Source organism: Ammospiza nelsoni, chromosome 29, assembly GCF_027579445.1.
Source record: "Ammospiza nelsoni isolate bAmmNel1 chromosome 29, bAmmNel1.pri, whole genome shotgun sequence".
Taxonomy (NCBI): Eukaryota; Metazoa; Chordata; class Aves; order Passeriformes; family Passerellidae; genus Ammospiza; species Ammospiza nelsoni.
In genome coordinates this window covers 325,076-352,435 of record NC_080661.1, presented here as the reverse complement: position 1 = coordinate 352,435, position 27,360 = coordinate 325,076, and the positions used below count along the sequence as shown (strand labels likewise).

Below are 27,360 nucleotides of genomic sequence, written 5' to 3'. Positions count from 1 at the left end.
TGAACAGCAGTGCCAGAATGCCCCAAAGCTGAATAACAATCCCATGAAGGCATAATATTTCCACCAAGACCAGGATGAGATGAGTAGGAGAGGATGACTGGGGCTCTTCAAAAGCCAGACCTCAGAGCTGAGACAGGATTTAATCCCGATATTCCTCTGGTTATCCAGAAAAGGATCAAGACATGTGAGGGAGCTCAGAAAGCCAGAGTGCTCAAAAAAGCAGCATGTACAGAAGGAAGAAGAGAAAATACAGCTGGATACTTCCTAATGCTCTTCTTTGGACTGACCTGTTGCAGTGAGTCACAGAAAACTTGCTCTAAACATGGGTGGCAGAACTGAAAATGCTCACTGGTAAGTGTGGAGGAATGGCTACATGACAGAGGTCACGTAGACATTCGCTTGTTAGCCGACCAGGAGCTGGGAAAGTACCGAACACAGCTAGTTTGAGTTTTGCACCTGCAAGATAGCGTGTCCTTAGGCCTAGCTGGGTATGATAACAAGTGGACAGAGAGACGTGGGAAATAGAGACTGTAGGCCCAAAAGAATGAGGAAGAGTTGATGGTATAGTTTAACCAATAGATTGCTTGGCTTACAGAATATTCATAAGCTTATTACTTGCTGTATAAGTGTTTGATGCTCTCTTCAATAAACGGAACTTGCTTATCACTCATATTGAGTGCCCGAGTCTCCCCTCACCGACAAATGGCTCATCCCCGACAAAGGCCTCATTCTGCAACAAATGGCTGCCCGAACAGGGACCTAAAGGAAGTTTGAACTTGAGAGCCATTCTGCAACAGCTTGGAGCGTGGGAAGAGCTTCAGACGGAGCTCCGACCTGATCAGCCACCAGATGATCCACACCGGGGAATGGCCCTACAAGTGTGGGGAATGTGGGAAGGGCTTCAGCTGCAGCTCTGCCCTCGTCACCCACCAACGCATCCACACTGGGGAGAGGCCTTATGAGTGTCCCCAGTGTCCGAAGAGGTTTCAGACCAGCTCTGATCTCCTCCTGCACCAGCAGATTCACACAGAGCAGAGGCCCTCCTGCTGTCCTGACTGTGGGAAGGGCTTCAAGCACAACTTGACCCTCATCAGGCACCGGCGCATCCACATCGGGGAGAGGTCCTACGAGTGTCCCCAGTGTGGGAAGAGCTTCTCACGGCGCTCGTTCTTTACCTGACACCAAAAGAGTCATCGGTAAGGGCAGCCCTGTGAGTGCCCCAGCTGCAGGAGGAGCTTCATGCACTGCTCCAGCTTCATCCCCCATGGGAGGACCCATGTTGGTCAGAGCTCTGGCGATCCACATTCCCTGTGATCCATATTGGGAAGACACTGGGCTGGTTATTCTTTTGTTTTGGCCCTAATTTTTGGATTCATCTTCATCCCTTTAAAACAGAGAAAATTGGGGTAAAAATCAATAAATTCATCAAGGGCATCTAAAACCTCACTTTTTACTTGTGTTTCAGGGGAATCTGAGATTCAGGGAGATAACTGGGAGAATTTGGGGGTTTTGGGGTTATTTGGTGTACTTGTTTCCCTTTCTTGGCACTGAAAGAGACAAGAGGATTCAATCTGTCATCTTAATGCCACTGAAAACTACTCAATCCCACTCCAAAATTCCTCGATTCCACAGCTCTCTGGTGTGTAATGGGGTTGGAAGGGGATTGAGCAAAGTGAGCTTCAAATCAGGAGTGTTGAGATGGGGATTAGGCAGGGCAGGATGGGTGGGATGGAGTTTGGGAGGTGGAAAATGGGGGAAATATGGCTTGGGAAGGTGGCCATGATGTCCAGGAGGGGTGGGATGTGTTGAGGTTGGGAATGGGGAGGTGGGTTGGGGTCTGGAATGAGACAGCCAAAGTTTGGGGATGATGAAGGGAGGGGGAGCCCATTACTGAGTGAATTTTTTAATAATCTACATTCCTGAAGAGATTTTGAGGTATCTCACATTTCTGAGGCAGTTTTGGGGCACTCTCCAGCTCTTAGGGGCGTTCCTGAGAGCAGCTCCATGGAGCCCCATTGCCAGGGGTGGTTGCCTTGGGCATGATCTCAGAGCCGTATCCAGAGTCTGTTGCCTTGGTGCTGGAGAGCAGAGAAATGATGAACAGCTCCAGACATCTCCAGTGTGTGTTTGGGGGCAGGGAGAGTTCTGCATAGATGGGGTGGTCACTGTCCCACCCCAGCCACTGCAGCCTCTGGCCCAGCCTCAAAGTGGCTGCCAAGCCCCTGGCACCCCAAAAACCCCACCTGAGAGAGGGACCAGAGCAGGTCAGGCTGTGACACAGGTGTGACACTGAAACGTCCCACGGCTCCAGAGCTCACAGCAGCTGAGATCCAAGACTGACTGTGGATCTCTCTCTCCCTCTCTCTCTTCTCCTGACTTCCTCTTCTCAAAATCTGCATTACTTGAAGTTGGACAGGTTAGAGTTTGCGAAGTCAGTGCTTTGTCAAGTGATTTACTGTAATTCAATGCTGTTTAAGATTTCCCAAGTACCTCATTCTCTTAAGTTTGTAACTAAAAGTTTGTTCTCCACCCCCCTGAGAAGTTTTTTGTTTTCTCCCCTTGGCCATGTGTCCTGCAGGCTGTGCCCCTGTGCGTGCTTGCTCCTCTGCCCTGGCTGGCTGCACTTGCCCATCTCGCTGTGCCCCAGCATTTCTCACCCAGCATCTCTGTGCCCTCCCTGGGCTCCCTGCACCCAGCACTGCCGGCTCCTGGCACACAGAGCCAGGGCAGGAGCCCACCCTGCCAAGGGGCTCTGGAGCAGGGCGCGGGCTGCGATGGCTTCTGAGCTCAGCAGCTGCTCCTGGCATGGTTCCATGGGGACCAAGCACAGCAACGCTGCTGAGCATTCTCCCTGCTGAGGGTCACACACTGCCGGGGCACATTCCTTGCCTGCAGGCTTCCAAGCGCTGCACTTGTGTCTCCAGCGTTGCTTTCCAACAAAAACAGGGGAATGCAAACTGTGCAGCTCATGGTATTTTAGAGTGTCTAAAACTTGCTAAGTCATTGATCTTAGAGGTGAGATGCATTTGGAATTAGTGGCATGGAGAAGTAGTGTAAGATGGAAAAGGGGAGCACAGAAATAAATTGAGGAAAACATTTCACATTATTTCTTTCCATTTTCATTTCACTTCTAGAAAGCTGATTCAGTTTCCCAGGAATCTTCTCTGTAATCCTGTCTGCTCTTTTCAAAAACATTTCGTGGAGAATGAGGTCGAGATCCTGCCACAAGATGTGCCACCAACTGCGGCTTCTCTTGGCTTTCCACACTGTGCCTGCAGCAGAACTCTTGCAGCAAAGCAGGACAAAGGTTTGGAGAACTTGACAACTTGTCCTTTCTTTTGCTGATGGACTGGGGAGTTGTGCCATTGGTGAGGTTTTCATTGTTACTGTTCCAGGCTAAGAAAACAGGAGGTGGTACCAGGAATTGTTAGGGAATACAAGCCTGGCTGTAAACTGGGGGCAGCAGCACTGCAAAACACCTCTGGGCATCTCTGTTTCCTGCTGCTGGGAAGGAGTCATGAAGTGAGTCGAGAAGTTCTGGTTTCTGTTTCTCCTGGTGGATTTTTTAGTTTAATTCCACACTGCAGAGGCAATTTTTGTGATGGCCTCTGTCAGCTTATTCTATTTCATCAGTGCCAGCAACAGGGCTGTGTATGAGCACTGCAAATGTGGCCTGTGAGGCTTTAATTCCCCTCACCTTAGAGCTTGAGGTTGGTGAGCATTCCAGTATCTGTTGATCTTTATGCCTGAGACAAAAATGCTGACTTCACTGTCATGAAAGCACCGTGGGTAGCACCAACTGAAAGCGGCACTTGCAGTTTCATGGATAAAATTCAGGTGGCAAGCAGAAGAGGGCCAAGAGCAGCCATGATCCCCAATTCCCAAGGCAAAGGCACCAGCAGCCTCCTGCTGCCACCTCAGGGTGAGTAAAACAGTGCTGTAAACAGCTCTGGAACCCGATCCTTTCTTCCTCTGAGGGCTGGCTCGGGGCAGCACAGACGGGCCCTGAGCAGTCAGGGCTGTGTGTGGGTGCTGGTTGCTGTGCTCCAGAACTGAGCTGGAAAAAGCCCTTGGGAGCCGAGGCAGGAGCAGGCGGGAAGGGGCCGACGCTGCTGCTGCTCCTGGCCGGGAGCCCCGGCTGGGCCGGGCCGGCGCCCCCTGCGCTGCGGCTGCTGCTGCTGCCAGAGCCGGGCGGGACTCGGGGACAGGGAATGGACACGGGGGGACAGCAAAGGCCTGGCGGCTGCAGGGATGGTGGCGCTGGGGCCGGGGCCAGCACACAGCTTCAGCCCACAGTTAACCCCGAGGGAAACGCTGGGGAAAGGCTCCATTTCAGCCTTTCTTTACTTGTCGCTGTAATGAAGGGAATTAAATGAAGGGAGAACAAGCAGGGCCCGACCCCTCCTTCTCTGGGAGGCGCCCCGCGTCTGGGGCTGTGAGGGGGCGTGAGGGGCTGTGAGGGACCATGAGGGGCCATGGGGAACTGTGAGGGGTTGTGAGGGGCCATGAGGGGCTGTGAGGTGTCACTCTTGAGTCGAGAATGACACAGGAACACGCGGGAGGCAGTTTGTAGAGAGAGTGAAAGAAGGTTTTATTCAAGAGAACCTTGTGGTTTTTATAGCGTGAGATGATTTATTCTATTTGATTGGCTGGTTAACAAAAATACATTACACTGTCCTTGAGAAGAACAGAAAGACAAAGTAGAAGAATACCACCTGCAGATTGTTTATACTTAACAAGTTATCACATCCCTACAACACCCTAAAAATTCTCACATGCTGCTGTGAGAAACACTTGCTGTTTCTCTCTCTCTCTTCCAGAGCATCCACAGTGAGGGGCTGTGAGGGGTCTTGGGGAACTGTGAGGGAGCCATGAGCTGTGGGAGGCTGTGAGGGGCCATGGGGAGCTGTGAGGGACCATGGGGAACTGTGAGGGAGTCATGAGGGGCTGTGAAGGGCCATGAGGGGCTGCAAGGAGCTGAGAGGTTCTGTAAGAGTCTGTGAGGGGCCATGGGGAACTGTGAGTGAGCCATGAGGGGCTGTGAGGGGCCATGGGAAGCTGTGAAGGAGCCATGAGGGGCTGTGAGGGGCCATGGGGAGCTGTGAGGGAGCCATGAGGGGCTGTGAGGGGCCATGAGGGGCTGTGAGGGGCCATGAGGGGCCATGGGGAGCTGTGAGGGGCTGTGGGAGGCCAGGCTCCTCATGGAACCAAGGATCCATTATGACACTGCGGAACCAAGGAGATCATTGTTGACAGTACAGAACCTCATGGAACCAAGCGGCCATTGTGGCATAGCAAGGCCTTGTGGAACCAAAGGGACCATGGTGACACTACGGAACCTCATGGTACCACAGGTCCATTGTTACACAGCAGCCACAGCAGGGCCCCAGAACCAAGGAGATCATTGTGACACTACACAACCTCATGGAATCAATGGGCCATTGGGACACTGTGGGTCCCCATGGAAACAAGGGGCCAGTGTAACACATCCAGGCCTGCTGGAGCCAAGGGGCCACTGTGATCCCAGGGAACCCAATAGAACCAAGGGGCCATTTGGAGACACTGTGACCTCATGGAAGCAAGGGGCCATTGTGGCCTTGTGCAGTCCCATGGCAAGAAGGAAACCATTTGGACACTGCAAGGCCTCATGGAAAGCAAGGGGCCATTGTGCCACTGCAGAGCCAAGGAGACCATTGTTATATCACTGGGCCTCATGGAAACAAAGATCTGTGGTGATCCTACAGGGCCTCATGGAACCAAGGGGCAATTTTGATGCTGCAGGGCCCCAAGGATCCAGGAACATGGAACAGGTCTGGGTGGCTGGGCCTCCTGGGGGCTGCTTGACTGGTCCCGCTGGCCTTGGCATGTTGAGAGTTGCTTCTTATCATCCCCTGAAACCCTGGAGTTCTGTGCATTCCTTCCTGTGGGAAAGAACTGTCCTTCTCCTCCAGGGGTTCAAGGCTGAAATTGGGATTCCTCCCTCAAATCTGATTATATCCAAGGATTATTCCCATATGAAACCTGCCAGGACAGATAGCTCTGGCTGCCCTTGGCCTCTTGAGGGCCACCCCTCATGTGCCTTCAAAACACTGGGGGCCCGTTCTTTTCTTCCCATTGAAGAAAACACTTTCAAGTCCAGCCATCCATGGCCAAAATTGAGAATCCGCCTCCAAAATTCTTTATATGGTTTTCCAATGGTACCTCCCAGACAAAAGCTGTCAGGGCTATCTAGATTCCCTTGGCTGCCCTGGTGGCCCTAGTGTTGCTGTAGGACCTGAGTGCTCTCATGGCTGGGCACAGCCCTGGGGGTGGCAGTGCCGGGGCTGTAGCAGGGAAAGGCCATGGGCACTGCTGGGGCAGCACTGACGCCTCAGCCCTGGCCCTGGGGGCTCCAGGCTCCTTGCCCAGGCTCTCCCAAGAACACACCCAGGCCGATTCTCAGCACAGAAAACCCCCATGAGCAGCCCAGGCTGGCCGTGGGCAGGCTGGGGGCAAACAGCATGGCTGGGGCTCTGCAGGGACCCGGGAGCAGATGGGAAGGAGCAGCAGAGCAGGGGCTGATCCATCCCCAGTGCGCTGCACAGCCCAGGGCAGCGTCCCAGAGCATCCTGATGGAGCTGCCAACAACAGCCCCCCTCTGCAGCCCTGGCCTCTCCCCCAGCTCACACAGGTGCCCCCTCCTTGCAGGCACAGACACGGCAGCACTGGCTCAGCAGCCCCTGTTTGCATTGAACAGAGCAGGGGGAGCACTCCCATGCTGTTGCTGTGGGGACATGAACCTGAGGGAGCACAAATGCCATCAGCCCCTGGGGCCAGCAAGGGCTGGGGGACACCAGGGAAACCACTCAGCTTTGTCCTGGCCTCTGCAGTCAGCCAGAAAGTTTGTTCCCATCAGCTGGGAGTTTCCTGTCCCACTGCAGACGCTGTTGGTCAGAGCCAGGGCTGCCTGGCAGCCACCCCCAAACTGTCCTGAGCATTTCCTTGGCTTCACCTTTGCTTTCTTTACTCTTCCTGATACAAATGTCTTCCGATTGCCCAGCCCTGTTCCCTCCCCTGCAAACAGCCCATTCCTTCTTGCCCTTTCCTCTCTGGCCCCACTCTCCATTGCAGTTCCTGACTTGGCACCATGGGAACGTCCCTTGGGCAGCAGGATCATCCTGCAAGTGCTGCAGGAATTGTCTGCAGGCTCCTGCAGTGCCTGGTGCTGCTCCCTTGCCAGCGGCACCCCAGGCCAGGGGGGCACACCTGGGCTGCTCTGTCTGGCTCTGGGGCTCCCTGTTCCGGGCGGTGAGGAGGAGCTGCAGAGGCTCTGCAGGACTGACAGGATGGGCTTTGGGGCTGGCAGGAGAAGCTGAGGGACCTGGGCTGCTGGAGCTTCTGAAGAGGAGGCCCAGGGCTCCTCCTGCAACTGCTCCAAGGGTTCTTTCAAAGAATCCCAGAATCAGCAAGGGTGGAACAGGCCATGGAGATCATCAAGTCCAACTTGTGCCCTGACACTGCCTTGTCTCCCCTGAACCTCCTCTTCTCCAGGATAAACAACCTCAGCTCCCTCAGCGACTCCTCACAGGACTTGTGCTCCAGACCCATCACCAGCCTTGTTGCCCTTCTCTGGACACGCTCCAGCTCCTCCATGTCCTAAAATGGGGGCACCAGAACTGCAAACAGCACTCGAGGTGCTGCCCAAGCAGTGCTGAGCACTGGAGAAGAATCCCTGCCCTGCTCCTGCTGGCCACACCATTCCTGATCCAGGCCAGGAGCCACTGGCCTGCTTGGCCACCTGGGCACACTGCTGGCTCATGTCCAACCTGCTGTCCATCAGTCCCTGCAGGTCCCTTTCTGCCTGGCTGCTGTCCAGCCCCTCTGGCACCTTGTTGAGGGAGGGAAGGGAAGGGAAGGGAAGGGAAGGGAAGGGAAGGGAAGGGAAGGGAAGGGAAGGGAAGGGAAGGGAAGGGAAGGGTCCAGATCCAATCCTTCCTGAAATGTGGGGTTTGCTGGCACTGCCAGTCCCTTGATCCAAAAATTTCCCTATTCTGGAACAGCCCAAGTACAGCAATTTGCTGGCACAGAAATCCAAAACCTGGCAACTTCCTGCTACTGGGTCTGGCACCTCCCACATCTTGTGTTTGCTGCCCCAGTACCCAGATTTGGAAATTTCCTGGTGCTGGCACAGCCCAAGTCCAGTGATTTACTGGCACAGAAATCTAAAATTTTGGAAATTTCCAGGTTCTGACTCTAGCACCATCCATATCTAGTGTTTGCTGGGACCGCCAGTGCCTAGATTTGGAAATTTCCCGGTGTCTTGACAGCCTAGGTCTAGCAATTTGGTTTCAGCTAGCTTAGGCAGAGAAGTTTCTTTGGACTGTGACTTTCCTTTTTCTTGGAACTGTTTACACCTGCTCTGGACTGAAAACCCAGATAAACACCGGCAGCAGCTCACACCTGTGGCCCCCCGAGCTCTGGGACGCTGCATTCCAGCACCAGAGGGACTTAGAAGAGACCGAGTGAGCCAACTACAACCCACAAAAAGGACTTCCTGAATTTGCCATCTCTTCAGCACTGTCAGAGGTTTATTTAATATTATTCATTTTTTGTGCTTGTGAATACTTTACTCATTAAAAAAACTGGGATCTTTTTTCACTTTTCTCAAGGGAAGTCTTTTCCTGAACTAGTAGGGGGAGGGGCCACTTGAACTTGCTTTTTAGACAGACCCCTTTAGGAGGTTTCCTCCCAAAATTTGCCCTAAACCAGCACAAACAGTCACAATGAAAATTTCACCAGTGGCATAATTTCCTGATGGAAAATCTTGTGACAGAAGCTCAACCTTGTTCTCCATGAGAGATTTTTGGGAAGAGCAGACAGGAGAAGACTCCTGGAAAACTGAAACAGCTTTCCAGATGTGAAATAAAAGAAACAATCCAAGGTGTTTTCCTCTATTTATTTCTATGTTCCCCTTTTCTATGTTGCATCCCAGTAATTCCAGATGCACCTCACCTCTAGGATCACTGACTTAGTGATTTTTAGACACTCTAAAATACCATGAGCCACACACAGTTTTCCTTCCCCTGTTTTTACAGGAAAGCAACACTGGAGATGTAAGTGCAGTGCTTGGGTCAGGTAGGAATCCTACCCCAAGGGAAGGTGCCCCGACAGTGTTTGACCCTCAGCAAGGACAATGCACAGCAGCGAGCGAGGGGATCGCTGTGCCAGAGTGCAGGAGTCAGGGCTCTGCATCCGGGCTCAAGGCTGCAAAGTTCCCGTGTTTGGGCAGACGGAGGGGCTGTCCCCGGGGCGCGCGGGGCTCGAACGTGGGGCTCGTGGGGCGAGCGGGGAACGGACACGGGGACGAACGGCCCCGGTGCTTCAGTTGCAGCAGCGGCAGCAGCAGCAGCAGCGGCAGCAGCAGCGGCAGCAGCAGCAGCAGCGGCAGCAGCAGCGGCAGCAGCAGCGGCGAGAGCAGCAAAACAGATAATTTAAAACACGCTTTCCCCTATTTTTCTTTCTCTTTCTCTTTGTCTCTTTATTTCTCTTTCTCTCCCTTTCCCGCTGTCGGGCACCCTTCTCTCAGGGTCCCTTGCCCGGCGTCCCTCTCCTCTCCCCGCCTCCCTCTCCCCTTCCGGGCTGGGCCATGCCCCCGGCCCGCCCCCGGCCCCGGGCGGGGCTGCCCCGTGCCCGGCCCCGGCCGTCCCGCCGCGGTCTCGCCTCCGCCCGGCTCTGGCCGTGCTGGCGGTGGCGCTGCTGGGCGGGCATCAGTGCCTGGGGCGGGGACGGCATCGCCGCCCTTCGGCTCCGCCTGGCCCGAGCCCGGCCCCGGACCCGACGCAGGCTCCGGTCCCGACCCCGGTCCCGGCCCCGGCCCCTGCTCCTCCCGGGGCCCGCGGAGCACACACGCGGCGCGGCCGCTCCCGCCGCTTCCGCTGCGGCTTCCCCGGCCCGAGCTCCGCCGCTCGGAAGTGCGGCCTCCGGCCCCGAGCCGCCGGGGCCCGGGGCGGGTGGGGATGCCGGGCCCGGGGCGGGTGAGGGGCGCTCGGGGGCCGTTGCTGGCCCCGGGCCGAGCGCTGACAGCCGCGTCCCGCCCGCAGGGACGGCACAGGAGGCCCTACAGGAGCGGTACCGGCTGGGATCGCTGCTGGGACGCGGCGGCTTCGGCAGCGTCTTCGCAGCCACGCGGCTCTCGGACGGCGCCCCGGTGAGCGGCGGGGCCGGCGGCGGGCGCAGGAGGAGGGGGCGGAGGAGGAGGAGGGAGGAGGAGGAGAAGGTCGGGGCGCGGCGGGACGGGCGGGGGGCTCAGCCCGCTGCTCTCCCTCGCTCGCAGGTGGCCATCAAACGCGTGCCGAGGGATCGCATCCGGCACTGGGGCGAGCTGGTGAGTGAGCGGAGCCAGCGGCAGCAGTCGGGCCGTGCCGGGCGGCGAGGAGCCGGGGCCCGGCACGGTGGGAGCCGCCGTGAGCCCTGCGGGGAGAGCGGGCGTGGGTTGAGCGGGGCATGCAGAGCATCCTGGGCTGGCTGAGGGCTCCCAGAGCCGCGCACGGCCTCGGCCCCACTGACGGCGTCGTGCTCCTCCCGCAGCCCGACGGCACCAGCGCACCCCTGGAGATCGTGCTGCTGGCCAAGGTGTCCGGTGGCTGTGGCGGTGTCATTCAGCTCCTGGAGTGGCTTGAGCTCCCCGACAGCTTCCTGCTGGTGCTGGAGCGTCCGGAGCGGTGCCAGGAGCTCTCGGGTTTCCTGGCGGAGCGGGGGTTCCTGCCGGAGGAGGAGGCGCGGGAGCTGTTCCGCCAGGTGCTGGAGGCCGTGCAGCACTGCACCAGCTGCGGGGGCCTGCACCGGGACATTAAGCCCGAGAATGTCCTGCTCAACCTGGCCAGCAGGCAGCTGAAACTGATCGACTTTGGCTGTGGCGCCTTCCTCCAAGACACAGCCTACACCCAATTTGCAGGTGAGCCCTCGCAGGGCTCCTGGGCATCTCGTGGCCCAGCCTGGGTGCAGCACTGGGGCTTCCCTCTATTGCAGCTGGGATGGGATTGATGCTAGAGCCGAGTTGATTTGGGTGGGGTGTGAGGGCGGCCAGCTCCCAGCCCTGCTGACAGCCTTCAGCACCCACTGTGCCCTGGGCTGGGGCTGGAGCTGGGGCAGCCAGCCTGACACAAACCCCCATGGGGGCAGCAGAGAGGGGGGTCTGACCCCATTTCCCGGATGGTTTGGTGTGCAGGCAAGAAAGGGCTGGACTGCTCCGCTCTCCTTGTTCACCTTGGCTTATTAACATTTTTGGGGGCCATGCAGGTGGGGAGGAGAGTGGGTTTTCTCCACTACTGGGTAGGTTTTTCCTTTGTGTGTCATGGTTGGGCTTTCCCAAGGATTGTGCTGCCCTCTTCCAGTCCAGTGGCTTCTTTTCCAGCTGCGAGTTTGTGCACAAGTCCCAAGTGCTGGCGAGAGGGCAGCGCTCACCCCGTGTGCCTCTGGGGCAGCCCCCACATGCCCAGGGATGCTGGGGCCGGGCTCTGGGAGCAGCAGCAGCCCCCTGCTGAGCTGTGTCTGTGTTCCACAGGAACCCAGTCCTACAGCCCACCAGAGTGGATCCAGCACCAACGCTACCACGGCGAGGCAGCCACGATCTGGTCCCTGGGCCTCCTGCTGTGCCACCTGGTCATGGGGAAGCACCCGTTCCAGAGGGGCCAGGAGATCATCCGGGGGCGGATCTTGTTCCCACGATGGCTCTCTCAAGGTGGATCCTCATCTCTGGGCACGGGGGGAATACCAGTGCTGGGAGACAGCAGCGGGCTCATGGGCAAACCACTCTGGCAGCTGCTGAGCAGGCACATGTCCTGCTCTCCTGCTGTCCTCCAAACAGAGCATCCATGGGGAAGTTTAGGCCCAGCTCTGGTCACACACAGCATGACCTGGGCATGGGAACAGGAGGGCAACTTCTCCAACTGACTGGTGGTTTCTGGTTTCTCTCCCCAGAGTGCCAAGATGTTATTAAGAGGTGTTTGTCCATGCAACCCTCGGACAGGCCATCCTTAGAAGAGCTTTTCTGGGTGAAGGGTGTTTCCCTGCCCTAGAAGACTGAAGAAATCCACGTGCACAGTTGGATCCAGGGACCTAGCAGGTACCAGCTCCACGCATCTCTTGGCAATCAGTGGCAAAGCAAACCAGGCTGGTTTTGTCCTGCCTGTAGCTCTGAGCAGGGGTCAGCAGAAGGGAACACGCAGCTCTTGGGCTGGAGCTGAGCTGGAGACCCGGTGTGACAAGCACTGGTTGCCACCATCCCCCTGGTTTTGTTTGGGATCCATCCCATCCTGGTCCATGGATGGCTGGGGTCCTGGGCAGAGCCCTGACAGCCTGGTCTGACCCCAGGGAAGGAGAAGGAGCCCCTGGAGAAGCTGTTCCAAATGGGGCTGGTGCTGGAGACACCAAGGACAACCTCAAGGATGATAATCTCTTCCTTGGCCTGGCCAGCTGAAGATGATGGACTTGGATTCTGGCACCTTCTTCAAAGCCAGGCTCCAGGTCCAATTTGCAGGTGAGTCTACAGGCAGGGGGTTGCTCCCAGATCTGGGCATGGCACAGCTGGGCACCAAAGGTTCCCCCTTTGCTGGGACAGACGCAATGAATTCTTCAGTCAGCTGCCCAGCTGCTTTTTGGCTCTGGGCAGCTGCTGAGGGCTGGATGTGCCCTGGCTGGCTGCAGGCTGGGCACGTGTCCTGCCCTCCTGCTCTGCTGCCAAAGGCAGCAGGGATGGGCAGCTCTGGGCACGGCCAGCATGTCCTGGGCACCGCAGGCCTTGGCACAAGGGCACAGGAGCCCTCAGCTGATGGGCACTTTCTGCTTTCTCCCCTTGCAGCCGGGCTCTGCGGGTGCTGAGGCTGCTCTGGGCTCTGCCAGGGCTCTGCTGGGCTCAGCCCTGGGCCAGCTGGGCTGGCTCTGCCCTCACATTGCTCTGACAGCTCTGCATCAGACGAGCCCGTTGTGAGCACAGCGCCTGAGCTTTCTGCTTTGGCAGGTGAGTGAGACTCTGCTGCAGGCCCAGAGATTGCAGCTGGGGACACACATCCAATTGGCAAGGACCCAAACTCTCCACAGTCCAGCTGAATGCCTGGATCTGTACAGGGTGTTTTGTCTGTCCCATTCGTCCTTCTTGATTGGCTGGAATTGTGCAATTGCACTTTCTTCCTCCTCTAGAAGTGCCACAAGTGGGCCAAAGCTGGCGAGTGGGCCGTGCTCCTGAGGCAGTGCAATCTGGAGCTGGTGGATGGAGAATTGCCCTTCTGCACTTCCAAACCAGAGCAAAAAGCTGTCAGTGGGACTTTGTGACTCTAAGAAATCCCTGAAAGTTTCAATGGGAATGTGCAGCTCATTCCCAGGCTGAGAAGGAAGGTTGTCTTGTAAAGGATTTGGGCTTTGAAAGAGTTTCCATTTCCAGTACTGCTTGGAGCTGGAAGGGCACAAAGCAATTTCCTCTTGCCTCGACCACAATTTAAAATAACAATATTGGAAACAATCCCCAAAAACTTTTTAAAAAGACTGCTGAGGTCAGTAAGATGGATCCATGCCATCAGCACATTTACAAAGTAAATAACTGAGTTCTCTTTCAAAAGATCAGTTGCCTCTTAATTCAAAGTTTGAGATGATTTTTCACTGCACACTTGGGGTTTTTTTTTATCTTTCACATTTTATATAGTTTTTGATTACTTTTTCCTTTTTTTTCCTTTCAATAGAAAACATGTCCTACAAAAAGAATGTCCTTTGCTCTTGGTTCCCGTGTGGAGCAGCTCCCTTCCTGCTGGCTGAGCTGCTCAGGCAGAGCCCGGCAGCTCCTGGCCCTGCAGGGCTGAGGCTTTTCCCCGTTGCTGGGCACAGACTGATGGAGCAGCACTGCTGAACACGGGCACACAGAGGCACCAGCAGCAGCTGCCTTTGGCCACCTGAGGCTCCCAGGCCCAAACTCTGAGCAGCCAGGGCTGGAAGAGACTGGCAGGATCTGATCCCTGACTCTGGGCAGACAGGGCTGCACAAATGACCCCACAGCAGCAGCAGCAGCAGCAGATGGAGCTGACTTTGAGCACAGGCCCTGCCCCTCTTCCCTCGCGTGTGCAGCGGTGTCACAGCAGCCTGAGGCACCTGGGAGCCCCCAGGGCCAGCAGGGACTGGAGATGGCAGCCCTGGGCTCCTGGAGGCTGTGCAAGGAACAGAGCTGGGCACTCCCTGTGCATGGGGAGCTTCCAGATTGAAAAGGCTGCTGTGCCCAGGCAGCTCCAAGGGCACAGAAAGGAGGCTCTGGAGCACTGGATCTGTGCCAGTGCCACAGTCCTGGGCAGCAGCCAGCGAGCCCTGGGGGAACAGAGGGCACAGCAAGAGGGACAGAAGCAGGCAAGGGCAGAGACTGGAGAGAGCCAGGCCTGAGAGCAGGAACAGCTGCTCCATTGCACTCTTGGAGAAAGCTCTTGGCTGGTTCAAAGCACTGAAAGGCGTGAAGGGCAGAGAGGAGGCCACAGCAAACCATGCTCCTGTTTGCACAGCCTCCCCTCTCCGTGTCCCAGAAGGAATTGCATGGACTGTGTTCTTCTCTCTGAGCCATCTCGTTCAGCATGAGCAGCTCAGCACCAGGAGCTGAAGCCTCAGGCCACAGGAGCTGGGCAAGAGAGAACTTTTGGAGCAAAGTAATGCTTCTAAAATAGCCCCTGCTGAATGCAGTGGATAGAATCATGGAATCACAGAATCCTTTCTGTTGGAAAAGCCCTCTGAGCTCACCCAGTGCAGCCGCTCACCCAGCAATGCCAAGCCCAGCACTAAACCACGTCCCTGAATGCCAAGGCCTGGACACCAGCCCTGAGTGAGGCCTGGACAGCAGGCCCTGAGCCAAAGGTGGCCTCTGGATGAACCTTCCAAGCAAACGTTATCTTTGTATCTGCTCCCTAATGAAATATGCATGGTCATTAGCACTGTGATAGATGTAGCCACTCATTAGTGAAACATGTATTGACCTTTGTGTATTTAGAAGCCAGACAAGGCCATGAAATCTGACATCTGGCCTTATTTGAGGCTGTATGGTCAAAGTCACCTCCCTTGGTTCCTCCTGGGGCCCTGGCCAGGCTTTGGCAGGGACCCAAGAGGAGGATGAAAGCAGATGTTGCCACACGAGCAGTGCTGTCAGTTTGTTTATTCAGCACTGTCAGAGCTGGGCCCTCTCCCAGCGGGGTTAGAGCCTCTCCTGGAGCTGGAGGCACCTGCAGGAATTCCCAGTGCCCAAGAGTGGCTCTGCAGCCCTTGGCTGTGACAGCTTCCCCAGCTGCTGTGTGGGTCTGGGGGATGGTAAAGGCTGAGGGTAAATGCTGCTGGATCTTTGTTAATCACTGCTGCAATCTTTGGTGGGGATGGTTGGGTGCATTGCTGAGCTGTTCCTTTTGTGATTCTTTGCTGCTCTGAACTGCAGGAAATGACACTGATTCCTTCAGTTGGTGTCTGTGTCTTTGGTGCTGACTTTGGCCATTGGTAAAACAAAACTGGCACAGTCTGGCCAGATGCCAACAAAATGTCACTTGTTCAGTGTAAATGTGAGGAATCAGTCCCATCAGAAATTCCCAGCTGGGAAGCCCTTCCCTGGAGTTCCCTGGCTCTGGAGTGGACTGAGGTCGGAGCCCTGTGTGAGCAGTGGGGCAGTCGGGTAAAAGAGGCTGCACCCCTGGATGGCTTCAAATGCATCCAAAAATTGCAAATGGAAAAGGAAAAGACCTTGTGGATTTGGGTAGACAAAGATGAATTTGTTGAGAGTACGTAGGAAACAGCACCTTCAGAAGGAACAATTATTGTTGGAATGCTCCCACATGGAGCAGGAGAAGAAGGTTTTAATCTTGAGCTCAGATGCACTTGTGCAAGTGAAATATCAATATAACAAATAACTATATACATATTTATAGTATAATAAGACCTTCATGTTTATATTTATAGATTTTTATGTATATATGTCTATATCTACATGTCTATATCTGTATTTATATATAAATATGTACTTATAATAATAATGTGAAATAGTGCTGACAATACTAATTTGGTATCTTTGGCTCCTCAGGGATGTAACACTAAATACCCTACAGAACAGGATTGGCCAGGACCCTAATGTCAGTGGTCAACTTTTTATGATTGTATACAATGGAAAAAGGAGGAAGCGAGGAAATTGGCTATTTTTACAGGGTGTACTGATACTGTGATGCAGAGTGCTTTGTCTGTTCCTGTGAAAAATATAGTGATTTTGCCTGCAGGGTTTTTCATGTACCAGACTATGCACAAGCTGCAGGATTGGTTGAAAGGGTGAAGGGGTTGTTAAAAGAGCAGTTGGAAAGATGAGGAGATGGGAACCTTTGCCCATGGAGAACCCATCTCCCAGATGTGCTCCATGCCCTTCACTGTTGTTGTATCTTATTGTATTTCATATTTCTGGAGTCCCATCTTAAAGTCCATACCTTCTTGCTGGTTTTCTACCATGTAGCTCTTCTCTGCTGTGCAGTTCCTCATGGCTTCCACAGGGACTCATCCTGGGCTCTCGGCCCACCCCTTTTATCCCAGTTATCTTTGCAAGCCACAGCTGCTGCCCAACTAAGGACTTTGCAGCTGTAGCTCATTTAGAATAGCTGGGACCCACTTATCCAACAGATAGATCTTACAGGGACTCTGTACAACACACAGCTTCTTGATTCAAAGGCCATATTTCTCACAGCTCCTGGCTGCCACAGCTCCTTGATTCAATAGCTATGTTCTTTCTGCAATTCTAGGCTGCCCTTCCCACAGTCCACAGCTCTTCAGGCTGCTACACCTATCTTCCACAGCTCTTCAGGCTGCTACAGCTCTCAGGCTGTCCTATTTTCCACAGCTCTTCAGGCTGCATACCTCCATCACGTCGGGGTCACCAATTGTTGTTGTTATCTTATTGTATTTCATATTTATGGAGTCCCATCTTAAAGTCCATACCTTCTTGCTGGTTTTCTACCATGTAGCTCTTCTCTGCTGTGCAGTTCCTCATGGCTTCCACAGGGGCTCATCCTGGGCTCTCGGCCCACCCCTTTTATCCCAGTGGCCTTCACAAGCTACAGCTGCTGCCCAACTAAGGACTTTGCAGCTGTAGCTCAATTAGAATAGCTGGGACCCACTTATCCAACACATAGATCTTACAGGGACTCTCTCCACACTTCACAATGGCCCACTGGGGAAATGGAAACCCCCTGGCTGTGCACGGCTGCCCCCAATTTGCAAATCCAACCCTGGGCAGTGAGACTTGGGCTGCCTGGTAAATTGTTCTGGTTGTGATAGCCCCTGGCAGGGCCAGCCCAGAGGCTGCAGGGCTGGGCCTTCATGCATTGGAATTCATTGGGAGAAATTCAAAGCAAATAAGAGCTATCAGTACTGAAACAGGAATTCAGATTCCTCCAGGACACTTTGCTTTGGTAACTGCGCCCTTGGAGCTTGGCCTTGCAAAGTGTTCCTGTCATGGAAGGAGGAATTGATGCAGAATATCCAGGAGAAATTGCAGTAATTCTGTAAACAATAGTGACCAGGATTGGATTAGTCAACCCTGTGACAGGGTAGCACAATTATTGATACTGCATTTTTCGGAATGATTGTGAAAAAAGGAGATCCAGCTCCAATCACCACTGTTTGTGCAAATAAAGGGCTTGGGTGCAGCAGTCCTAATAATGGAGCCAGAGTGTGGGTCCCGAGGCCAAAAGGCCTCCCAAGGCAGCTGAAGGAGCAGCTCCTAGGAAAGACAACTCTGAGTCCTGAAACCTGGGCAGTAACAATGGGAATGTGTCCCTGCAGCCAAGGATTCTGTGTGAGAACAAGTAGATCTACCAGGATACTGTTTTACACATCCTGCCAGACCAGATCTCCCTGTTTGCCCCAAGGGCCCCTTTGGAAAATGCTCTGATCCAAGGGGCTTCATGTGAAGGCTGCTGTGACACTGAGGGACTTGCACAGGAATTCCATCCAGGAGCCTGGGTGCCCCTCAGGGCTCACCTGGTGAAGACAATTTATCATCTGGTACCATGTGGTCACAGAGTGGGCTATGACACCACAGAGTGGGTTATGTGAGGTCATCGAGCAGCCATGGCATCATAGTCTGCCTCTGTGACATCAGAGATCCAGCTGTGACATCACAGGGCAGAGGTCTGACATCACAGTGCAGACTATGGCATCACAGACTCTGGTGTGACATCGGAGACCAGCTGTGTGACATTGGAGAATGGGCTGTGACATCACAGAGCAGGTTGTGACATCCCAGAGCGGCTGTGTGACATCCCAGAGGGGCTGTGTGACATCCCAGCAGGGCTGTGTCAGGTCACTGGGTTGGTCACTCCGCCCCAGCTCCCCCTCACAGTTTCTCCCAACAAGTCCAATGCTGTCCATGCCCAGCAGGGTCCCTGTCCCCCAGGATCCCCCCGGCCCACCTGGAGCCACAGCCTCCACCAAAGGATGTTCCACAGGATCCACCCCAGAGCCTGACACGGGGACAAGGGGCCAGGGCTGTGTGACCAGGACACCAAGGACAGGGATTATCCAGGTCACTGTGGCCTGGTTTGGGTTGCCCAGGGCAGGAAAGATGTCTGGCAGCTGGAGCAGGGTCTGGGAAGGGCCTCCAAGGTGGGGCTGGAGCCCTTGGGCTGTGAGCAGAGGCTGAGGGAGCTGGGCTGGTCCAGCCTGGAGCAGGGAAGGCTGAGGGGCTCCTCATGCCAGCCTGGCAGTGCCAGCCAGGAGGGGATGGAGAACACAGAGCCAGGCTCTTCACAGGGGGCTGGGGGGAGACAAAAGCCGATGGGTGGAAGGGGAAAGAGGGGAGATCAGGGCATGAGGAGATGAAATGAGTCAGGCTGCTTTCAGCATTTCCTCAACACCAAGAGCAGCCTGACCTCCCTTCTCCATCCACCACTGATAGATTTGCAAATCAGGAATTGTTTGAGCTGTTCTGTCCTCAGTCCAGGACAAGAATCCTGATACAAGAACTTGTGTTTATATCTATCACAGAACCACATTAGTCAAAAATTAATTTTAGTATGCAAATCAGTTGTGAACAGTGGACTCATCAGACATGCTGGGACATTGCACATAGCTCAGGGAAGAGTTTGTAAATGTGTGATTGTTATTTTAATGGTGTAATTTTTATTAAGTTATATCCTGTTCAACTGTGGTCTGTTGGCTAGGTCCAGTGTGGGCTGGAGGGAGCTCAGATTTGCACAAGGCTGCTCTGAGTGCCAGCCTTGGATGGGGAAAATGGTGGGGTTGGGGTAGGGACAGAGTCTGATTGATTGTCAGCCATGAAAGGTCCTGATTTTCATACCCAGTCAAACTGCATGAGGAGGTACTTGGATTCAATGTCAATTGGAGATTGCACATTTCAATGAATTACTAGTGAAAAAAAAATTACAGGACCTAAATAAATATTTTCTTGCTTTTTTTTTTTTTTTTAATTCAGGGTATTCACATTGAATTGGCTTCTGAAATCATACTAATTAACCATACATTTGATTTGAACACCTAAATCAAATTATCCCCAGAGATTTGGCTTGTTAAGGTGTTCTGAATGTTAATGAACGCTGGGACACTGAATTCCTGCACTGAAGAGCTGAAGGCTGAACAAGCCTCTGCAGCAGGAAAATTCAGCAGCAGCCTCCAAGGTGCTGAGGATGTCAGCAGCCCCCACTGAGGCCATCCCTGCCCAGAGACCGTGGGGGAATGGGCAGACAAGGAGAGCGTCCCTGGGGCTGGGGCAGCACAACTCAGAGGCACCAGCGGCTCCAGCTGGGAAATGGAGTGTGGAATGGGGCTGGGAAAGCCCTGCCTGGGCTGGGCCAAGCAGGACACACAAGCCCTGACTTCCATCCAGTAGAAAACTCTGTCAAGGAGATATTTAAAAGGAATTACAATTGTTTCTGTATTCTGAATTGGACTTCCTGGAGAAATACCAACAAGAGATCCTCAGGAGCTCAAAACAACAAAACAGTCTTTACTTGTAACTTTAGATAATCAGAGAATTTTTGGCAAAAGATTTAATATGACATTCAATCAACACAGAACACTTCTTAAAGCACTGACTTGGCCCATTCAACTTCACAAACTCTAAGCTATTTGAATTTTACATTACTCAAATTTGCAAAAGGACCGAAATAGAAGAAAAGGACAGAAAGAGAGAGAGGCAAAAAGGATACAGAGGAGCACACACAGAGGTACCAACTCCTGGATTCCAGTAGCGTTCAGATGGAAATTCCAGCAGGAGGTAGGGTCAAGATATGTGTTTGCCTTGTGGTCAGCCTTCAATACCCCTTGGTCTTCCTGGGCCCTTCCCCCAGCTGGGACTGGACTCATTTGGTCCCTCAGGAGCTGGGCTGGGGCTGCAGAGGTGGCTGTGGAGCATTGCCTGTGCTGTGCCAGGGACTGGCAGCCACTGCTGGGCTGGGATAGAGGCTCTGGAGGGATTGGGGTCACAGGGCAGGGCAGGGCTGGGCTTCCAGGGCAGGGGAGGGCTGGACCTGCCCCTTCCTCCCCTATTGGAATAAGATCCCAATATTACCAGGTAGATTGTGCCATGGCTCCTCTGACCCCTGCTCCTGGGCCAAAGGCGGCAACTGTGGTGTTTCACCTCAGAGACACTTTTGGCTGGCTGGATGGTGCAGCTGAGCGCCAAAACAAGTCCAGGCTTGTGGAAACTCAGTTTGCCTCAGGTGAGAAGGCTTCAGGCTAAGGTGAGGAGGAAAAGGAGAGAGATTCTGCCAGAGGGTTAATATCAAGAGTTTATTCCATGGTCACAGACTTCTGAATCTTAGGTAACAGCACCAACAGAATCCCGACCGCATGGCCTGAGTGACTTTTTAAGCTCCGGGGGGAGGGGGAGGGAAGGGACAGGTGAGCCACCAACCAGGTGGGAGGGGCAGGGTCTCAGGCAACGATGACACCCAGACAGACCAATGACCTCTGGGCACAGGGGCATCTTTTGAACCTGACCAACCACACGATGGCCTTGCTGGAATGTTAAGACTGATTGACAGCCCCGCAGGGGGCGAGGGGGAAGGGGAAGAGAGATATTGCCACACCTGGGAAGGGGCTGGGAAGTTTAAAACAGGAAATTGCAACACACTGCAACACTCCCCACACATGAAATGTCTTGAGACAAGAAATTCCTCCACTCTGTCACAATAGGGAATACTGGAGGTGAAATCCCAATTCTGGCCATGGGCACTGAGATAAGAAGGATGGTTCTTTTCCTTAGGAATGAAAGCCCCAGTTCTAAGTAAATTTCGGGTTTGATTGTTTGGATTCTGTTTGGTTTTGTTGTTGCTTTGTTTCCTTGTTGTGCCTGAAGTGTCCAGTCAGGAGCAGAGTGACTCTTGCCAAGGAACTTTGTGCTTCTGTCCCTTAATATTCAGTCTGGTTTTTACTGCTCCCTTGCTGGGGATTTCTTCAGTGCTCTCAAGGCCTCGTTGGTAACAGGGTGAAGGAGCCCTGTCCCAGGCTCTGGCCCTGGGGGACACGGGGACGCTGCCGGAGGGTCCCTGTCCCCCTGTGCCACCCGCAGGGCCCCGGTGCCCCGTCCCCGTGTCAGGCTCTGGGGTCGATCTCGTGGAACATCCTCTGGGGGAGGCTGCGGGGCTGGGGGCGGGGGGACCTGGGGGTACAGGGGACCCTGCTGTGCACGAGCAGGGTTGGACTGCTCTGGGGGAACTGTGAGGGGGGCCGGGGCAGAGTGACGTCCCCAGTGACCTCACACAGCCCCCGTGATGTCACACAGCCCCCGTGATGTCACACAGGCCCTGTGATGTCACACTGCCCCCGTGATGTGGACATCCTGCAGTGACATCCCCCCTGTCCTGCCCTGGGTGAGCTCAGTCCCAAACCTGACCCTGACCCTGGTCTCAATCTCACTCCATGTTTAGACACACTCACAGTTCTGTATTTAATCTCATCCCAGTGCCAGACTTGTCTAGCCCCAGACCACAACCCAACCCCAGCCCAAAGCCAATCCCATGTCCAGCCTTAAAGCCAATCCCAGCTCTAATCCAAATCTCAGCCCCAACTCCAAGCCCAGCCCCAATTCCAGCCCCTTCCTAAACCCTCAGCCCCAAACCAAATCCCAGGTTCAGCCCTTCTGGGGGTTTGGGGGTGTCTCTGTCCCTCTGACCCCGATGATGTTTGGGTGGGGTCACAGCAGGGCTGAGAGGGACAGAGACCCCCCCAACCTCCCCCAGGTGTGAGAAGGTGGGAGAGCCCCCCCAGGCCCGAGCACCCTCAGCGGTGAGAGGGACACAGAGCCCCTGGTCCCCAGCCCTGCACAGGCATTGCCTGAGGCCAGAGGGATGGAGACCCCCCGAGCATCCCCTGGGCTGAGAGGGACAGAGACTGCCCTGAGCACCCCCTGGCACAGAGGGGAGAGGGAGGGAGAACCCTCCAGGCATTCTCTGGGGTGAGAATGATGGAGACCCTCTGGGGAATGGCCTGGGGTGACAGGGACAGGGACAAGCCCCCCAAACCCCTGCCAAGCATCCCCCAGGGCGAGAGGCACAGAGACCCCTCGAGCATCCCCTGGGCACTGGACAAAATAATTTGGCAGAAATCAAACTTGACTCTGCATAAATCACTTTGATGAATATTTGATTTTCCCACAAGTCAGATGTGATGAAAATGCAAACATATCCCAAACATTAATAAACTGACAGTACAAGCAATTTTGTGACAATTCCAAGTTCCACTCGTTCCTGCACAGCTCCAGCTCAGCTGCTGGCACATTCTGATAAAAGTGTAAATTAAGCCCAAGACAGATATCATTAAAAGGAAAGTAAACTCTTTGTAGCTGTCACAAAGGTGACAGGGATGAAGAGAAAAATGATTCTCACATTTCGCAAAGCACTCAAGCCTGGGAATTCAGGAGTTATTTGGGAATTTAGCTACTTGAGCTGAGCTTCTTGTAGGACTTTTAGCAGCCTTGTGTTCCTCGCCATGGGGTGAATGAACCTTGTCAGTCTCGCTGGTATCATTTGCTCCCTTTCCTCCTGTGATTTTAAAAAACATTTCAAGGAAGGATGTCACAGACATTTTTTCATAAAATCCTCTCTTTTAGGATTTGTCCTTTCTGGGAAGCTGGGGCCCCAGAAGAAAAATGCAAACAATAATTATCTGCTGATGTGGAATGTAACAGGAGCATCTGTGATTGGTCTTCTGTGAGTGTTTGGATTTGCTGACCACTCACGGGAGAGTTGGTCCTTGCTTTCTGCTGGACACAGAACTTTGTTATTCATTCTCTTCTTCCTATTCTTAGCTTAGCAAGCCTCTGCAACTTTTCTCTTTATTCCTTTTAGTATAGTTATAATGTATTATATATCATATATCAATAAATCCAGCCTTCTGATCATGAACCAAGATTCTCGTCCACTTCTCTCACCCTGAAGACCTTCATCAGGTGGCTGTAATAGAAGGACAACAAAATATTTTCTTTACACTCCAGGCCCACAAAGGCGATTTACCTCATCAGTTCTCCCATAAGTCACTCAGAGGAAGCTGCAGCCCAGTTTCAAAGAGTTCCTCCAGAGAGAACCACAACCTCCTCAGAGGAGGGAACCATGGTGTTGTCAAAGGCACTTGGGGTCAGAGAACAGTGCCTAAACTCACTGTGCCAAAATAATTTCACAGTCTGGTGAGTCTGGTTAAGAAAAGTGTTAGAGAGATTCCTCTGCCCCAATTAAGGTGATAATGAGACCAAACCCAAAATGAATTTTATTGAACAGTAAATGGGATAGAAAAGGGGGGACAGGAAGGGAATGACAGGAAAAAGAGCCCTCCCCTGGGGCAGGGCAAGTGTGACATTGTCCCCTGTATGCGTGGCATTCCCAGGGTGGGGGTTTTACAGCTGAGCCAGTTTGGGTAAGGGGGGTGGTGTTCACCCCCTGAGCAGGGATTACCCCACTGTTTCAGGTTGCCATGCAAGATGTAACCAAATGCATGTTTTCAATCCCCATCTTCATCAACTCTTATAAACAGGTGAGGCAGTGTTCTTTATCTCTTCCATGACTCAGCCCTGATAACGCCTTCCAGGGGAGATATCTCCTGTAAATGGGCCATTGAGTGTCACTGCAGGACTGATAAAATTCCATCCTCCCATTGTGGGATGCTCCGCCCAGGGGGAGGATCCAAGCATTCCTACCTGGCTATAAGCTGACACTTTGCTACACCAGCAGCACCTTGCCTACTGGATTCCCAGAGGACGAGAACTCCCTAGCAACCACTGGACATCCAGGGGAAGATCAGACCCTTCTACAGGATCACTGCTTCGACAAAATCGTGTTCATCTCTCCAACAGGACTGCACCACCATCTACTGGGACAGCTGCCACCACCCTGACCAACAGGGTGTCAGGTTATATCCTGACTCTGTCAGTTTAAGGCAGTGTTTCTGTATCATTGCCTTGATCTTCATTTTCTTTTAAATTGTAATTCTGGTTTCGACCCTCCCCAGGTTTGCCTTCAAACCAGTACAAAAGACAATGTGCACACCCTTTGTTTTCTTCCCAGAACAGGATTTCCCATTCCCAAACCTTGATTGGATGGAGAAGGAGGCTGTGAGGAAGAAGAAGGATCCCCGGGACACCCAGATAGGTGAGGAGGAAGTCAGTTCCTATTTCCCCCTCTCTCCTGCTCTATCTCCCAGCCCAGCACAGCCCCTGGCTGCAGGACAACTCTGCTGCCAACGCCATCCTGCCGGGGATGCACTGGGGGAATCTCCTTCCCCTTCCCTCTGGCATGGAGCCAAATCCCATCCTCTCCTTGTCCTTCCTTCCCCAGGGAAGGAACTGAGGATGGAGACCAGGGAGGAAAAATCTGCATGGCAGAACCTCGTGAAAGAGGCTGTTTTGAGTGATTCTAGCGCACAGGAATCCAACAGGGAAGAAAACACTCAGGAATCCCCCATGAGGAGGGGCTCCAAACCCAGCCCAGGGTGCTCTGAAGAAGAAAGAGCCACCCTGAGCCAGGAAGGTGGGCAGACCTTCAGCCAGAGTTCAGAGCTGGTGGTCCATAAGAAGCTTCATGATGGGGAGAAGCCCCACAAGTGCTTGCAGTGTGGGAAGAACTTTAGGTGGAGCTCCCACCTGATCAGCCACCAGATGATCCACACCGGGGAATGGCCCTACGAGTGTGGGGAGTGTGGGAAGGGCTTCAGCTACAGATCCAACCTTGTGACCCACCAACGTCTCCACACTGGGGAGAAGCCCTACGAGTGTACCCAGTGTCAGAAGAGGTTTCAGAGCAGCTCCAATCTCCTCCAGCACCAGCGGATTCACACCGAGGAGAGGCCCTTCCTCTGCCCTGAGTGCGGGAAGGGCTTCAAGCACAACTCCAACCTCATCAAGCACCGGCGCATCCACACTGGGGAGAGGCCCTACCAGTGCGCCACATGTGGGAAGAGGTTTCAGACAAGCTCCCATCTCCTCCTGCATGAGCGGATTCACACGGATGAGAGGCCCTTCCACTGCCCCGACTGTGGGAAGGGCTTCAAGCACAACTCCACCCTCATCACCCACCGACGCATCCACACAGGGGAGAGGCCCTACGAGTGTCCCCAGTGTGAGAAAAGCTTCACCAGTAGCTCTCACTTGACCAGACACCAACGGAGCCACCAGTAAGGGAAGCCCTGCAAATGCCAAAAATGCAGGAACAGCTTCATGCCCCACTCCAGCTTCATCCCCCATTAGAGGGCCCACATTGGGAAGAGCCCTGGTGATCCAGTTTCCCTGTAGTCTACGCTGGGAAGACACCTGTCCCTTTTCCTGCCCTTGCCAAAGACACGATGTGGGACGGAAGAACATGAGGGTCTGGCCATGGCCGTGTCATTACATTCACTCGCACCTCAGAACGTTGCCAGGGGCAGGAAAGGGACACTCCCTCTCTCCCTGAGGAGATGAGTGAAATTTCCAGACAGGGGAAATTGTGGCCAGGAAGAGCCTGTTGTTGATGTATTAGTTTTCCCAGTAAACTGTTTTATTTATCCCTTCTCTTATCAGTATCATTTCTGTTTCTGTTTGTTCCTTATCTCATTGTTGTTCCCAATAAATTGTTCTTATCCCAGCCTGGGACCTTTGCCTTTTGTGCTTTCCATGGGAGGCGGGAGGGCAGCAAGGGCAGCGCGGTTTTAGCAGGAGCAGGAAATTGGGGAATCCCATTCATGAACCCCGGCCCGTGGAAACTGAGAATCCCAGCTGGTCCCAGCCCTGGTGGCCATGGCAGCAGCCTTGGGAGCGGGTCCCTGGCTGGGGCTGTGGGAACCTCTTCCCTCTGGTGCCCAGGGACAGGAGTGGAGGGAACGGCTGCAGCTGAGTCGGGGCAGGCTCAGGTTGGATGTCAGGAAAAGGTTTTTGCCCAGAGGCTGCTGGGGCCCTGCCCAGGCTCCCCAGGGAAGGGTCCCAGCTCCAGGGCTCTCTGAGCTCCAGCAGCGTTTGGGCAGCGCTGCCAGGCCCGGGCTGGCATTGTTGGGGTGTCCTGTGCAGGGCCAGCAGTTGGACTGGAGGATCCTGATGGGTCCCTCCCAGCTCAGCCAATTCTGTGGTTCTGGGATCCCATGAGCCTGGGGATGGGGCTGCCAATGGTTGCCATGGCAACGGACTCTGGCTGCAGGCCTGAGCTGGTGTCCATGGCAACCACCCCTGGCATGGGGTCTCCATGGAGCTGCCATGGAAACTGACCATAGCAACAGGGAGCTGGTGATGGTTGCCATGGAAACTGACCATAGCAACAGGGGGCTGCTGATGGTTGCCATGGAAACTGACCATAGCAACAGGGGGCTGGTGATGGTTGCCTGCTAAGGATCAGGTTTCTCACCGGCCCTCAGAGGGGTTCCATAGGGACTTTCCAAGAGTCTTCAGGCTGTTCCAGAACTGGATTGTCACAGGCACAGAAAGGGGCTCCATGGAGACCTCCCAGGGCTTTCTGGGGATGGTAAAGAGCCCTGTGGTCAGAGGCAGTCACAGCCATTCCATGGTGACATCCCAGGGCACCTTGGGCTGCAAAGGCACCGGTCTGTCACAGGCACTCACGGAGGCTCCACGGTGACATCCCAGGAGTCCCCAGGCTGCCAAAGAGCCGGGATGTCCCAGACACTCGCAGGGTTCCTGTCATGGGCAGATATATTTATATAAATATGTATTCTCTATTATGGTAATGATTAGACAAAACTGCCTTAATCAGAAATATTTATGCCAGGATGTAAGAGACATAAAATATATTATACAAAGCACTAGGAAGTTATTTCAAAGCAACTGTATTAAGCAAAACCTGTAATTTAGCAGAGATTGATGTCACTCCCCCAGACCAATGACCATGGGCAATTCCCTTTGGCTCA

At 54.0% G+C, this 27,360-nt stretch overlaps 2 protein-coding genes across 2 annotated transcripts; both read left to right on the top strand.

Moving 5' to 3' along the window:
* Nucleotides 1-322: 322 nt before the first annotated feature.
* Nucleotides 323-25,648, top strand: LOC132085188 (zinc finger and SCAN domain-containing protein 2-like). The gene is made up of 3 exons (XM_059490557.1): nt 323-351; nt 798-1,141; nt 25,002-25,648. The coding sequence occupies exons 1-3, from the start codon at nt 323-325 to the stop codon at nt 25,646-25,648; spliced, it is 1,020 nt and encodes a 339-aa protein (XP_059346540.1).
* Nucleotides 5,322-12,056, top strand: LOC132085264 (serine/threonine-protein kinase pim-1-like). Its single transcript, XM_059490634.1, has 6 exons — nt 5,322-5,345; nt 9,566-10,186; nt 10,313-10,363; nt 10,567-10,933; nt 11,543-11,719; nt 11,959-12,056. Exons 1-6 carry the CDS (start codon nt 5,322-5,324, stop codon nt 12,054-12,056), a joined length of 1,338 nt encoding a protein of 445 aa, XP_059346617.1.
* Nucleotides 25,649-27,360: the final 1,712 nt, after the last annotated feature.

What these genes read in the sequence shown, in the direction of transcription:
- LOC132085188 (XM_059490557.1), top strand. Translation starts at nt 323, where the DNA reads ATGGGTGGCAGAACTGAAAATGCTCACTG. An exon ending in AGAACTGAAAATGCTCACTG is followed by an intron (nt 352 to 797) that starts GTAAGTGTGGAG and finishes ATTCTGCAACAG; the next exon opens with CTTGGAGCGTGGGAAGAGCT. An exon ending in GTCCTACGAGTGTCCCCAGT is followed by an intron (nt 1,142 to 25,001) that starts GTGGGAAGAGCT and finishes TGAGCCAGGAAG; the next exon opens with GTGGGCAGACCTTCAGCCAG.
- LOC132085264 (XM_059490634.1), top strand. Translation starts at nt 5,322, where the DNA reads ATGGTGACACTACGGAACCTCATG. An exon ending in TGACACTACGGAACCTCATG is followed by an intron (nt 5,346 to 9,565) that starts GTACCACAGGTC and finishes CCCTTCTCTCAG; the next exon opens with GGTCCCTTGCCCGGCGTCCC. An exon ending in AGCCTACACCCAATTTGCAG is followed by an intron (nt 10,934 to 11,542) that starts GTGAGCCCTCGC and finishes TGTGTTCCACAG; the next exon opens with GAACCCAGTCCTACAGCCCA.